The sequence below is a fragment of the Malania oleifera genome, chromosome 13, assembly GCF_029873635.1.
Source record: "Malania oleifera isolate guangnan ecotype guangnan chromosome 13, ASM2987363v1, whole genome shotgun sequence".
Taxonomy (NCBI): Eukaryota; Viridiplantae; Streptophyta; class Magnoliopsida; order Santalales; family Ximeniaceae; genus Malania; species Malania oleifera.
This window is the reverse complement of record NC_080429.1, coordinates 22,645,388-22,661,310: the sequence shown is the minus strand read 5'-3', so window position 1 is coordinate 22,661,310 and position 15,923 is coordinate 22,645,388. Positions and strand designations below refer to the sequence as shown.

At 40.0% G+C, this 15,923-nt stretch overlaps 1 protein-coding gene and 1 pseudogene across 1 annotated transcript; both read right to left on the bottom strand.

Moving 5' to 3' along the window:
- Nucleotides 1–1,635: 1,635 nt before the first annotated feature.
- LOC131145739 (receptor-like protein EIX2) lies at nucleotides 1,636–4,236 on the bottom strand (annotated as a pseudogene).
- A 55-nt stretch (nucleotides 4,237–4,291) lies between these two features.
- Nucleotides 4,292–5,101, bottom strand: LOC131145738 (receptor-like protein EIX2). The gene has a single exon (XM_058094929.1). It carries the CDS (start codon nucleotides 5,063–5,065, stop codon nucleotides 4,292–4,294), a length of 774 nt encoding a protein of 257 aa, XP_057950912.1. The 5' UTR covers nucleotides 5,066–5,101.
- Between the last annotated feature and the right edge of the window lie 10,822 nt (nucleotides 5,102–15,923).

The window sequence follows — 15,923 nt, the reverse complement described above, 5'->3', positions numbered from 1 at the left end:
AAGTCGTCGACAGTTTCAAACATACCATCAAAAGCTTAATAGCGAGAGCTAACAGTGGCAGAATTAGACTCAGAACCATCAATTGTTTCACTTCACTAGGCTAAACCGTCGACGGTTACAGGCAAACCTCTCGACGGTTTCCTACTAGAAACTTCAACTACTATTTTCTTCCATGTTTTCTCATTGTATATGCATTCCACTCAATATATGAGCCACATATCACACCAGTAATCGAGCATAATTCCATAGTATTGTTTTTGGTTTCAACATGATTCCACAAGAGCAATTGAATTATGGATGCTTTGTGCACTATTTCCTTCGTAGATGAAATATTCTACTCGTAGATGAAATACTCAATTACCATGTGTGGGCGATAATTCCTACTTAGGTGACACTTGATTTGCCAAACATAGGCAATCTCACATCTTCAAGTGGTGTCGAGATTTTAGGCATTGGTTAGACAACATCCATTCCTTGCTCACAATCAACCAAGGCCTTATTAGTGTCAAGTGGCTGATTATTGGGGCTTCACATATATTCTAAGGAAGTGCAATTAATTTTTGCACAAATAGTATAGTGACTGCGATAAAATAATTTAAAGGTCGACAATGTCAACGAAATTTAATCAAAAGTTTAGTAGCCATGAATTTATCCACAGATACTAAATGATCCTATTAAGTTTTTAGTATGGTCTGTAGCTCATGAATTGGGAGGTGGTTTCGAGTTGAATTTTGAACTTTTCTTTCACAACAATAGGGAACTTTAAGCTCAAAGTGCTCCTTCCATGAAAATGGGATATGGTAGGCTGAAAAAGCGTTTTTAAAACATGGAACATTCTCATCATTTCCTTCAAATAAAAATACTTTTCAAGTAATCTTCAAAGTTTAAAATAACATTGAGAGAAATAAAATTGTCAAAATGTCATAATCTGAAATAATATTTTGTTTTTCCTTGATCTTAAATTTCAAAATACAAGGAATAAAACATCATAGAAATGTTGAGCAATTTACTAACATAGCATTCTTTAGAACTCAGAGAAACCCAATTCAGTCTTGTACATTCTTGACTATAACAAATAACAATTTGATAAATTAGACATTGAACAATGGCTCTCAATTAAAGATAAGAAAGAAAGTTCTTGTAATTATTTCATTTCTAAATCTGGCTATGTATTGAAATGTAAATCCAAACATAAAGCCCTCAAGAACAATTTTTTTTTTTAACTAAAAGAGGACGACACCTCCATTTATTTATTAATATACTCTCACTTTTAGTGGAAGAATGTCGTGATTACAAAATAAAACAAAAGGGAGAGTACAGAAAAATCCTCCCAAAAAAAACCAACACCAACAATCAACTAAATTAGGACAACAAAATTAAATATAACTAATAAAGAAAAAAGTGTATCACTGTCTTTATTGGGTCAGCTTTGAATCCTCCCCTGCAATTTGGCAATAAGAACACTGATTTTTGTGAGGAGCCAATCACCCATACTGCTTACAAATTGAAAATAACATAATCTCCATTAACGGTTGAGTGACAAAGAGCCACAGACCAGACAATCCCAGAATGAAACCGACCCCGGTACTATGCTTAAATATCCTATGCTCTTCTTGAAGGTCATTGTCCCTTTTCTCATCGAGACGGATGTTCTGCTGATTCTTCATCTGAACATTGATTTGGAAGTGGGGATCCACACAGTTTAGGATTTCCCATATAAACAGAAGCCTCAAAACTCTGTAATTGAATGCCCAATGGAATTTTTCCCCACAAGTTATTATTCGATAAGTCTAAGTGGCTCAGATAAGTGAGATCAGACAAACTTGTGGGAATTTTTCCACTAAGCTGGTTTCTGGACAGGACAAGGGACTCTAGTTTTCTCAGTTGACCAATCTTGGGACTGATTAACCCGATTAAATTGTTTCAAGATAGGTTCAAGGCAACCAGCCCTACAAGGCTCATAACTTCTTCGGGAATTTCTCCACTTAATTTATTTCCTGAAAAATCAATGATCTTAACTAGTCCAAGGGTGGAATTATACTCCACGTCCCTTCCTTTCCATACTAATGATGCAGACTCCATGTAAAACGCAGCAGCAGAACTTGTTATATGACCATTTGTTAAGCTGTAACAAGAAGTGTGAGTCAAGGAAATTTTAACACCTGCTGAGCTTCCTTTGCCATTCATTGCACTCAATTTATCAAGGCACTTTCGTATGGCTCCCGAGATGTTATTTAAAGAGAGGTCCAAAAATTGCATCACAGTTCTAGGCGACATAGTTGTAGAGGAATGCTTCCGTAGAATTCATTCGATCGTAGACTAAGAATGGACAACTTTTGTAGGCTTTCTTCAATCCATGTAGGTATTGTGCCTGAAAATCTATTCCCTTCCATATTAACAATTAGCAGATCTCTGCAATTCTTCAAGGATGAAGGCAATTCCCCTGTAAGTTTGTTGCTTTGTAAATGCAAGGACTTAATTGAAAGTAGAAAACTCATTGAGCTTGGAATTGTCCCCACCAAATTATTGTTTGCCAAGTTAAGGATGATTAAACTTCCAAACTGCATCCAACAATCAGGTAGCTCTCCTGATAGTTGGTTTACGAGAGGTCGAGATAATTGAAAACCTTGCCGTTAATCCCACACAAGAACGACAGTGACCCCGAAAACATATTTTTGGAGAGGATCAAAGACGACAAATTGGGAGAAAATAGCGGTATTGAGCCGTTAAAACGGTCAGAGCTAAAATCTATCGCAGGAAATGCAGTAAACTTCAATGACAAATCTGGAATTGTACCGCTGATCTGATTGCAGGAGAGATTCAAGTATAGTAATCTAGGAGGTAGGTCCCAAATCCAACTTGGGATGGTATCTTCAATTCCACTAGCCGAGATATCAAGCAAGGAAAAATTGCTTTGAGTTTGAAGCCATTTTGGGAAATGAGGTCCTCTTAAAAATTTCACTCGTGAGCTTGTCTCACATTGGAAAATTAAAGTGGATAATGGGTGCTTATAAACATGGATGGACCTAAGACCCAATTAGCTTGAGCTTTTTGGTCAAATTGATGTTCACCCATGTGTATCAAGCCCACCCATGGGCTCCTCCGGCCCTAACAAGTGGTATCAGAGCCGACGGTTCGTAACTCTGGGTGAGCGACATCGTAAAAGTCAAGACGAGAAGCTAATTCTCCTGACGTGCTAACAGTTGGAGGACCAATTGTGTGGTTGAGGCCAATAAGGATCATCTAGGCTGCGGATGGATCTGAATAGGGTCAAGACGTGGGGGGTAGGATTGGTTTGGAGGCACGTGGAATGCAATCTGAGGCACGTAAGACGTCAGTGGTAAGGCTCACTTGAGCAACTGTTGGAGAATTGTCTCAGAAGGGAGACAATTTCCGTTCAAAGGGGAGCATGAACTCACAAGTGAGGAGGAAATTGTTAAAAATTCCACTTGTGAGCTTGTCTCACATTGGAAAATTAAAGTGGATAATGGGTGCTTATATACATGGATGGACCCAAGACCCAATTAGCTTGAGCTTTTGGGTCAAATTGATGTTCACCCATGTGTATCAAGCCCAACCATGGGCTTCTCCGGCCCTAACAGTCCCAGCCTGCAAGATGCTAGTCTTATGATATCCAATTGAAAAGGAGGAACCCACTCAGAGCTGAACTCTAAAATCAATGAGTTAAATGACAAGTCCAGTATCTGTAATTTTGAAAGATTTGACAAATGAGCTTCTGAGACTGCACCTTCCAATGAATTTGAAGAAACATCCAAAACCTCAAGCTCATGAAGATGTCCAATGCTTTTGGTTATTGGGGCCTTTTAACTCGTTGTCGTTAAGATACAATTCTCTTAATAAAGAAAACACTGTAAGATCAGGCTGTGTTCCCATAATTTGGTTTTTGCTCAAGTCCAGAACCTGAATGGTAGAAGATTGGTCAAAATTTCTGGGGAAAGACCCGTTAAGACGATTAGCATATAAATGCAATTCCCTCGAGGATGAAAATGTTGTCACATCAGGAAAGGAGCCACTCAGTTTATTCCAAGATAAGTCCAAAACCTCTAATGAATTCATTGTGCAACCAGCTAACATTTTGACCAACTCTGGAAGCTCTCCACTAAAATTGTTCCGGGACAGGTCCAACAACTTCAAACCACATAAATTCCCAAGAGATTTCGGGACCTGACCTTGAAGTTGATTAAAAGAGAGATCTATACGGGCGAGGGAGAACATGGACCCGAAAGCTTCGGGAATCGGGCCTTGCAAGTGATTAAGAGAGAGGTTGAGATCAAAAAGACACACTGAAGTTGAACAGCCATTGGTATATTGAAGAATTGAGATGGTTGCCATAGAGATCAAGGACAGCGAGGGATGCCGAAGAATTAAGTGAATCAAGAACGGTCAGAGGAAGATTACACTGGCGCAGGTGTAGTTCTGTTAGCATAGGTGGCTTTGTGATAGTTTGCTGCCAATAAGTGGCTTCACTGAGGTTAACACCACTGAGGTCAAGGTGTCTTAAGAGAGTAAGGTGAGAAAGCCATTCAAGGTTCCCTACATTTTTATAACTGTTCCAACTGAGATCAAGATAAAGCAGGCTTGAAAGATTTCCAAGCTCGTGAGGAATAGGTCCACTGAGGCAAGCAAAGGAGAGATTGAGATATGTGAGATTGCTGAGTGAGCCAATGAAGTCAGGAATAGGGGTGAAATTGAAGAAATTGTGGCTGAGGTCCAAGCGATTCAAGCACTGCAATTCCATCAGTGAAGGACTAATCTTACCTTTCAATGACTGGTACCCAAGTCCAGGGACAAAGGGTGCTGCAAGTTGGAGCTGAATTACTTTACCAGTTTGGTTGCTACAGTGGACTCCTTTCCAATTGCAGTGGCTGCTGTTGGCTTCATCGGTGACCCAAGAAGAGAGAAGGCCATAGTTATCAGTGAGCTCTTGCTTAAACTGGAGGAGAGCTTGTCTCTCCCTTTCATTTCGCAGTGCTTCAGAATTCAATGCAAATAGCACAAACCCAATAGAGATGTGGAGAAGTTGGATTAAGGACCTTCCATCCATTATGATCCCTATCAAGATGAAGTTGCGGCAAAAAAAAAAAAACACTGATCAATGCTCTTAAGATCAATTGACTTGCATCCAAAATATGATCATCTTAAGAGAGAAGGATAATAGTTTTGGTCTAAAAGACCTATTACTCCTTTTTAAATTTCAAAGCTACAGTTAGTAGTAATCATTGCAAATATCCGTGATTAATTATCATTTTCCAACAGAAGAAAAATTGAAGAATATGAATGTGCTTTACAACTCATTTGTCTGGTTTCAATGGAGGCATATGAAAAAAGGGATCTGACTTGTAAAGAGAAGACTTGTGCATGTAGTTATTGTTTAATCCCATTTTATTTTGAGGTATTTCTAGTGTGAGAATATCAGATGAGGTAACAGAGGTTCAAAATTTCTCCCAACATAAACATAGGTTTTCTAAATTTCGTCACATTAAATGTGTGAAGGTGTGTGTGTGCGCGCGCGCGAGAAAGAGAGAGAGAGAGAGAGGTTTGTAAAATAATATTTGCTAAAAAGTCTACTATTGCGTTTGGGAGCATGGATTTTGAGTGTTTAGTTTGGATTTGAGTGGATTTGGACATTTTGTCCAAATTCATGCAAATTCAAAGTCAAATTTTTTTCCCAAATATAGGGTAAGAGGAATTAATGACTACTACAATGCAACCCCATCATAACACATACATACATACATACCCTCACTTATGGCAGAAAAATACTGTGGTTACAAATATAAACCGACTCAGATGTTCACAATATACACACTCCCGATGACTAACCACCTATCCCAACCCAAAGTAGTGTGTCGTACACATGCTCAAAACAATTGTGGATACTTCCGGTATATTTTCGTTTCCAGTTCCCAAGAAACTTCCTCAACGTCATGATTTCGCTACAATACCTTTACTAACGGTATTTCTTTAGTACGAAACTTTTGAACTTTACGGTCTTGAACCTGAGCAGGTATCTCCTCATACGCTAAAGTATCCCAAATTTCCAAATCATCATAACTGATAGCATGTGATGGATCCAGCACGTACCTCCTCAACATGGATACGTGAAACACATCGTGGATCCTCAAGAGTGCTGGGGCTAGTGCAATCCTGTAGGCTACTGGACCCACTAGCTTAAGAACCTCGAACGATCCGATGTACCTCGGGCTCAGCTTGCCTTTCTTCACAAATCTCATCACCCCTTTCATCGGAGCGATCCTAAAAAATACCTTACCCCCAACCTCGAACTCTAACTCGCGGCGGCGAACATCTACGTAGCTCTTCTGTCGACTCTGAGCTGATTAAATCCTCTCTCGGATCAAACTCACCTTCTCAGATGCCTGTTGCACAAGTTTAGGTCCTAACACCTGACGTTCACCAATTTCACTCCAATACAAAGGAGATAGACACCTCCGACCATATAAAGCCTCGAACGGTGCCATCCCGATACTAGCCTGGAAGCTATTATTATAAGCGAACTTTACCAGTGGCATAAACTGTATCCAGCTACCACCAAAGTCTAACACACAAGCTCGCAGCATATCTTCCAAGATTTGTATCGTCCTCTCCGACTGTTCATCAGTTTAGGGGTGGAACGTTGTACTGAAAGTAAGCTTCGTCCCCAGTGCCTCCTGCAAGCTCGATCAGAATCGAGAAGTAAACCTCGGGTCTTGATCTGATAAAATGGACACTAGTACTCCGTGCATTCTCACAATCTCATGCACATACATATCTGCTAGTCTACTAAAAGGGTAGCTAACCTTCATCGATATAAAATGAGCAGATTTTGTCAATCTATCCATGATCACCCAGATAGTATTCTGCCCGTGAAGAGTTGGCGGTAATCCGGTCACAAAGTCCCTGGAAATATGCTCCCATTTCCACGCCGGAATAGGCAAAGGCTGCAACGGCCATGCCAGCGTATGATGTTATGCTTTCACCTGCTGACACGTCGGACACTGTTCCACGAACTGAGCAATCTGCCTCTTCATACCACTCCACCAGAAGGTCTCGCGCAAGTCTCGATACATCTTTGTACTACCAGGATGTACCGTATATAATGAGCAATGCACTTCCTCCAAAATCGTCCTTCTGATCTCATCATCGTTCGAGACACATAGCTTGGTCCCAAACCTCAACACACCTCCCTCAGAAATGTTAAACTCTATAGCCAATCCCTGCTATACCTTTTCCGTAACCTCCACCAACTCCACATCACTAGCCTGCGCGGCCTTTATACGCTCAAACAAAGTCGACTGGACCACCAAACTAGCAAGGAAAGCCTGATGATCACCACGCACCAACTCTATACCTAAGCTCTCCAAATCCCGTTTGATGTGATGTTGAGTCACAACTGCAGATACTGCCACATGATCTGACTTCCGACTCAACGCATCAACCACCACATTAGCTTTTCCCGAGTGATAACTGATATTGCAATCGTAGTCCTTGATCAACTCAAGCCACCGTCTCTGCCTCATATTCAACTCCTTCTACGTGAAAAAATACCTGAGGCTTTTATGGTTAGTAAAGATCTAGCATTGCACACCATACAAGTAGTGTCGCCAGATCTTCAGTGCATATACAACAATAGCTAATTCTAGATCATGCGTAGGATAATTCTTCTAGTATTCTTTTAGTTGCCGAGAAGCATATGCTACTACTTTACCCTGTTGTATAAGCACACATCCCAGACCTTTCAGAGACGCGTCGCTATAGATCACAAAACTGCCATCCCCTGAAGGAATGGTCAAAATCGGAGCAGTGACCAATCGGTGCTTCAACTCCTGAAAACACTGCTCGCAATCACTGGTCCACTTAAATTTCACTCCTTTCCTGGTCAATCGAGTCAGAGGCCTAGACAGTTTAGAGAAACCTTCCACAAACCGACGATAATAACCCACCAATCCCAAAAAACTCCAAACCTCCTGCACATTCTTCGGCCTTACCAGTCGACCACCGCTTCGATCTTGTTAGGATCAACTGATATACCGTCACTAGTCACCATATGGCCTAAGAATGCAACCTGATTCAACCATAATTCATATTTCTTCAGTTTAGCATACAACTTCTTCTCCCGCAGAACCTGTAATACTAACCTCAAATGGTCCTCATGCTTTTCCATACTCCTCGAGTATACCAGAATATCATCAATGAACACCACTACAAACTGGTCTGGGTACTCATGGAAAACCTTGTTCATCAAATCCATGAACACCGCCGGAGCATTTGTCAACCCAAAAGGCATGACCAAGAATTCGTAGTGTTCGTATCTGGTTTGGAAAGTAGCATTCTCTACATCCTCAAATCTGACCCTCACCTGATGATACCCTGACTGTAGGTTGATATTCAAAAAGACCTGCGTCCCTTGCAACTGGTCAAAGAGATCATTTATACGAGGTAAAGGGGAGCGATTCTTCATAGTTACCTTATTAATCTCATGGTAATCAATGCACATATGCATCGATCCGTCCCACTTCTTTACAAACAATACTGAAGCTCCACAGGGAAAAACAGTAGGTCGAATGAATCTTCTGTCCAGTAATTTCTGCAACTGCTCCTTCAACTCCTGAAGTTCCATTGGAGCCATCTAGTATGGAACTTTAGAGATCGGTGCCTTGCTAGGCAGCAATTCTATCACGAACTCCACCTTATGCTTTGGAGGTAAACTGGGTAAATCATATGGAAACACGTTCGGGAACTCACTGACTACTCGAATATCCTCGAGCCCCAACTCATTCCGCGGCGGTTCATTCACATAAGCTAGGTACCCCTGACATCCGTCTAAGAGTAATCTCCTCGCCTGCAATGTTGATAAAATCTGTGGCGTCGAACACACACATGATCCTACAAACTGGTACTCCTGCTCCCCAGGAGGTCTGAACACTACCACCTTCTTAAGACAGTCGATCACACCATAACTGGAGAACAACCAATCCATCCCAAGTATAACATCAAACCCCGACATGTCATATACCACAAGATTCGCCGTTAGCAGCTTTCCTTGAATTACCACTGGGCAGTCTTCCAACATCCTCCTACATAATGATATACTCCCAGATGGTGTAGTAACAGATAATACCTGTTCATGACTTGGTTCTCAACCCCACATCATCCAATAAAACTCACGGATACAAAAGAATGGGTTGCACCCGAATCAAACAAAACAAAAACCTTATTTGAAAGCAATAATAAGGTACCTGTCACTACGTTCCCTACATACTTAGCATCCGCTGGAGTAAGAGAAAATACTTTGGCCAGAGTTGTATTCGCCTGAATGGTTCCCCAAGGTATCTGATTGCTCCCCCGATTCACACTGGATGCAAGCACATCTCGCTTCGGTGCACGACAATCACGAAACATGTGACCCGGCTAGCCATAATTGTAACAGTTACCCCCAAATGACCGACACTCACCCTCGTGCCATTTGTGGCATCTGGTACAACGATTACTAGTCTAGCTTGCCTGAGAACCCTGGCGCTCAGTATTCTGATGGTAACCTGAGCCCTTGCTCCTCTTCTTCCATGATCCCTGACGAGATCCAGACTGAGAACTAGAAGGTACTAGCTCTTCTTCAGCTCCCGATCCACCTCATCCTCTCAGATACCAATCTCAATCACTCAAAGAGTTTTTCATCTCAAGATCTATTATTGAATATTATTTGAGAGATTGATCTTGAGTGTACTTATATACATATAGATTGTTTTGAAAAGATCACTACTTGAGAAAAGTTTTTCCAATGGTTAAATATTTTTTATTCAAGTGTGTATTCATTTAAAGACTCGATATTTTTGATATTACAAAACCACTTGACTAAATATCCGTAGAGCCCATAACTATATATATTATTGAGGGATATTTTTTGGAAGATGTTATATTAGGTTTTTGATCTTTGGAACACATATCATATATATATATATACATATTCATATACAAAGATCATATTGTGTTTTGGATATTTGGAATAAAACTTATTGATCTAGATTTTTGGAGAAAAACTGAATTACATATTTGTATTGAGCTCATTTGGTAGGATTCAATATTTGAAGTGGAATAGACATATTCTTTTAAACCAAAGATTATTTAAAGATTCAACTTCACAAATTTTTGATAGCAAGAACTTAGATCTTCATAATATTCAAGACCAATTTTTTATAAGATCACATTCGGTATTCTTGCATCTAGAAAGTTGAACTAAAACCCTAAGTTCTCCAAAGCATTTATTTATATAATTATTTTGGGAGATTTGATCAAAGGGAAATTTTGTGAAGCATATCATTCATATAACGATTACATCGTTACATAAATACTGAGCTTTAAGTTTTATCATACGAATATGTGTTAGGATTTCCATTGTACTCACTAGCTTTGTTAGAAGCAATATTGAGTTGTTTTGCAGATTTGAAATTCTATATTATAATCACGGTTTGGGTTGTGAACCGGGTGAGGAGGAAGTTGTGCCTCTTGTAAGTAGCGGATGTAAAGGAAGCTCCATCCCGGTTAAAGGAGTAGGGATTTAGTGGAATCCTTGAGTGGGTTGCTTAAGGCGAAGACGTAAGTTGGGTTAGCTGAATCTCCTAAAAACTGTGTTTGCCTTCTCTCTTCCCTTACTCCTTTTAATTTTCACAACGCATTTCATTACCTATCTTGCATGTATGTATGTTGAATAACCCCACACGCACTTGATAATTAATTGGGTAAAATAGAATTTATTAAGATAATAATTTGAATCAATGTTAAACCCCTGCAATTAATTTGTTAAATATAGAAATAGGGATTAAGTGGTACATAATCTTAAAATTTTTTAAAATACCCAATTCATCCCCCTCTAGGATTACACCTGAATTAATAATCTCTCTGACTGGATCGAGTGGATGGAGTTGCAGAACTAGATTCCCTCCCTCCTCGTCTTTGCTGGTGGCGAGGATGATGACCTTGTTTGTGTCAAAGTTCGTCTCGCTGACATCGGAATCGTGCGTCTTGTTCCCATTTGTCTGCGCCGAAGCGAGATGCTCGCTGAGGAGGCTCCGCTGAAAATTCACCATTGCTGGCTTTTTTTTTTTTTTTGTTCAAACAACCTAGTGAGCTTTTCACCCAAAAAAGAGAAAAAAGAGTAAACACTCTAAAATATTCCCCCTGCTTCCTCCATCTTTGGCAAATACAACGGTGCCTGAGGTGATAGAGACGAAGCAAACGATGACGTTTCGGAGAATTGAAAGTTAAGGATATGTTCTTAAAAATATAGTCATGTCGTTCAAATCAAATAGGCACTTCTTGCCTATGGTCCATCCTCAGAGACTAAACCAAGTTTACTTCCTGGTGTAAGTAATGACTGATGAATTCATGTGTTTCCCCATACCTAGGTCTCTGTATGCTATTGCATCCAAGGCATTATTATACACAAATCCATTGGAGTTCAGTTGTTCTGGAGTTATTAATATTTCTTATTAATATTTTTAAATAATTTTATGACAAAGCATAAATATAATTATATTTGAAGTGTCTTCTGAACTAAAATAGTATTTTTTAAAGAAAAAATTATTTATAAATAAATTGAATCTTTCTTTATAAATACACACATACATGTAGAGAGGAGGGAGAAATTAATGGTGTGTAGAAAAAAAAAAAGGGGGAGTCAATTACAAGAAGAGGAGGAGCAAAGAATGTGAGAGATGTGATGGTAGGAGATGTGAAAGTGAGAGATGTGAGACATTTGGTTTTTATAGGGCGGGTGAGGCCTTGGAGTTAAAGTACATTGAATGCATATATGTAGAGAGAGAGAGAGAGAGAGAGAGAGAGAGAGAGAGAGAGAGAGAGGGAGAGAGAGAGAGAGAGAGAGAGAATTAAAGTGTGGCACACCTGGAGATCGAGAACGAGCCGGCCACCCATAGCTAGAAACAGCTGCATGCATACATACATGGAATAATATGCAATTCAGGTCGAAGGGGGGAAGAAAGGATTGGAGATGAGATTGAAGGAGACATTCTACATGACGATGACTCTGGCAACCCGATTGTGGTGATTTCCAGTCACTAGGAGACCTCCGTCTATGCCATTCTCCGCAACGACACCATCCATGATTTCTACGATTTTCCCCAATCTCCATGACAACAACTTCGGCAATTCCGCCAGCGTAGGAAAGATCGACTTTGGCAGTGCTCTGCAGCTCTTTCTTGACCACATTCCCATCAATTCCATTCCCGGCATCAAAAACCCATCTGGTATCCTCCTCTTCAACCCACGACGGCAATGACGACGGCATGCCCGTCAACTGGTCCAAGGAGAGATTGGTGGCCCTTGATCCCATGGAACGTAGCTTGACGTATGAGATTGCGGATGGTAGCATAGGGTTCGAATCATGGCCAGGGATCACTAAATATGGCATCGGGCACGCCCATGCAAATCTCGCTACATCATCTAGCGAGATTTGGGTGCAACGTGTTAGTCAGGGAACGCCTCTCATTGTTCAAATCTCGCTGCTTGGTTCACCAAGATTTGTTTAAATCTCGCTGGACCAAGTAGCGAGATTACGTGAGCGTCATTCTATGAATAATTTTCCCAAACAGGGTATTATTTAATAAATTATTATAAAATAATAAAATGGGAAAAAAACTCATAAGAAAGGTGGGTGCAAGCTGGGTGATCTTATAGCAAACAAAGGGGTGATCGAGGACATGACTTTTGGTAATAGAGCCATAGGGCAGCATACTCAGGTAAAAGAAGAGAAACAAATGCCAAAAAATTGCAGTAGCAGCAATCATGTTATTCGGGAGGAGTTAGGGACTCGGGGTAGAAATGCAGGGAGTTTTATCTTGAGTCAACAGTATCACAGTATGAATGGGTATGTGATGCAGGTGGAGCAACAGACTCAAGGTAGAGATGACATAGTTCATACTGCAGAGAGTTTTAGCTCGGGAGATCAGTAGAATCACGGTGGGCTCATATGTACTATCAGACCACTAATTCAGGTGTGTGAGTTGGTGAGGCTTCCAGTTTGGAAGAGGGTGATAAGATGATGTAAAGTGATGTATCTATTGTGTGTGAATAATATTTTATTGGCTAGAAAGACTATGACTGAGGCTAATTAGTTGGGAACTCTATTGAAAGGTTTTGACATGAATGTGTTGGGTACAATCAGGATGGGTCTTGGTTTGCTGATTCGCATGGAAAAAATTGCAAGGAGATTGGTGTTATCTCAAGGTGGTTTTGTGGACAGGGCTACAAGGAGATTGACATTATCTCAAGGTGGCTTTATGGATGGAACCGCATGGAGACTTTGTTTGCTGTCTCAAGGGGGGTATGGAGAATCAATATGGAATGTCTATCATACGGTACCCAAGGACGGGCTGTGATGTCCGGGATATGTCAAAGGTTACCCATGATTGCAATGGGGTGTTTCAGCAGGCAACAAAGTGAATCGTCAGTTGTTAATTTTGTTGAAGACTATACAGGGGGCTTTTAGTTATATAAGGCTTGCAGCAATTTTTGTGTTTTCTTTTGTGGCAAGGTCTTGTTGGAAGTCTAGAGTGAAATCTAGAGTGAAGTCTTCAAGTGTTGCATCTACAACTGTATCAAGGTTATTAGTCATCCCAGCCGAGAGTATATAGTCTAGAGGGGGGTGAATAGACTCTTTTCACATAATACGTATTTTTCTACAAAATAAAATCTCTTGCCAAGATTCAAGCAATTATATCACAATATATGAAATTTAAATCATGCACAAGACAAAATAATAAAGAGTATAGGGAGAAACATCTAAACACCGGTATTTTTACGTGGTTCGGCACCAAGCCTACATCCATGCCTTAGCACCAAGTCAAGGATTCCACAATCCACTATGATCTCCTTAACCGGCGGAGAAGCCTTACAACTCGGGTACCAAACCCTACACTTAGAAACAAATCCCTACCACACTCACCAAGAGCCTTCACTTCTGTTCACAATGAACTTTCACCAAACTGTTCACGAAGAACCTTTTACAAGAGATGATGGATACAAAGAGATTGCTCATCAAATGAGCTAATATGAATTACAACACAATCTCACACTACTCTCTCAAGGAGTGAATCAAACACAATAAATGAGAAAAAGAGAGTTAAGCACTTGAATAAAAACAACAATGATGCAAAGTGCTTGGAGCTTAGGGTTTTGGTATAAAATGATATTTATGACTAACTTGTGTAAAACCAATCAAAAACCATGTCTAAACAAGTCTAATAGATTGTATTTATAGCTCAAGAGCCAAAGGAGTCGTTAACTAGTCTTTGGGGGGAAGAAAAGATATTTTATTTGATAAACTAGTCGTTTTTCACCTGTTGGAGCAGCTCCCCGTTGGACTCGTCAACGGGTCCCCTGCTCTCATCGACTAGTCACACACTACCACTTATTGACCAATCCTTGTGTTCGTCGACGAGTACCTTGAATCAAAAAAAGTCATCAACATAAAAGTTGTGGAATTTTGTCTTAACTTTCAAGGACACCAAGATCGTCCTTTTTGGACTTTTCTAGCAAAAGTTATGCCCCAAATACTGAAAAGTGTTCAGGAATCAAGGTTGCACTACGTTAGTGACGATTGCTTTGTTTTTCCTTGTCAAGAAGTCTTTTAATGATTTAAAACATTCTTGAACAAAAGTATATGAAATATATTAAGTCTAATGAAGATTAAAACTTGTCCAAGTGAGTTTCCCCATGAATATAAGGTATCTTGTTTTAAGAAAACATATTTGAAAACTCATTTTGATATCTTATATGCTTAGTATGTCCTTTATTGAAAATATACTTTACTTTCTTTACAACTTAGGACAAAAGACTCGTTTTGATAAAATTGGGACTGAGTATGAAGATGTTCAAAATACCAAGATGTTTGAAAACTTGTCCTTTGAAAACATATCTTGAGTTTAGGATTCTTTTAACGAACTCTTTGATTTTAACTTTGAAAACTATGAATTGAGTTTGTGACTTTTAGTGCAATCCTATAAACTCATGTGTCCTAGTATGCACATGCATTACTTAACTCTTACTTAGAGATCATGCAAGAGTTACAAAAAGTTCTTACCACACACATAACTCTTATTATAAATAATTCTACAATTAAGCTTCCGGTTGAGCATGGGTCCTTCCGAATATGTGTCCATTTGATCTTTCCTTCTTGACGTCTACTCGGTCCAATCTTTGCCTTCGATCCAATACTTCATGTACGAGTACTTGTGCTAAGCATGATCTGCAAAGATAGGAAAACATTAAGAACAATATATAGGTTAATATCATTAAAATACTTTAAACAATGATGGTAAAGCCACCAAGGCTAACAGGGGCTAATGGTAGAAGCTGAAACTGCCATCGACAAGTTCAAGCGGCGTTGCTTGGACTTGGTGCATGTCTCCAAGTGCTAGAAGGAAGACGGTCCCAATCGAGTGTTATGAGTTTAAGGTGGAGCAGTCAGATATGTTTTCCTATTCTCCTAAGGGGCATATAATCGCCAAAATGGAGATTGTTGTTTATGATGTGACTCTTATACTTCGGGGGTTTATAAACAAAGGGAGAAAAACATATGGATGTGATCTTAGTGCAGGGCAGCATCAAAAACTCGTCAACGAGCACAGAGTGCTCGTCAACGAGGAGGTACCAAGAACCATAAAATCTCAGAGTTTAAAGACTCATTGACGAGTGGTCTCTGTGCTCGTCGACGAGGAGCTACCGAGAGCCAAAAAATCTCAGAGTTTAAAGACTCGTCGACGAGTGGTCTTCTCTATCTCGTCAAAGAGTGCCCTATTCTCATTGACGAGTGCTCATGGGCTGCGAGAAAATATTTGAATTTTGAATGTAAACATTGTGATGATTGGGGATTCGGAGGGAAGCCTCCCAAG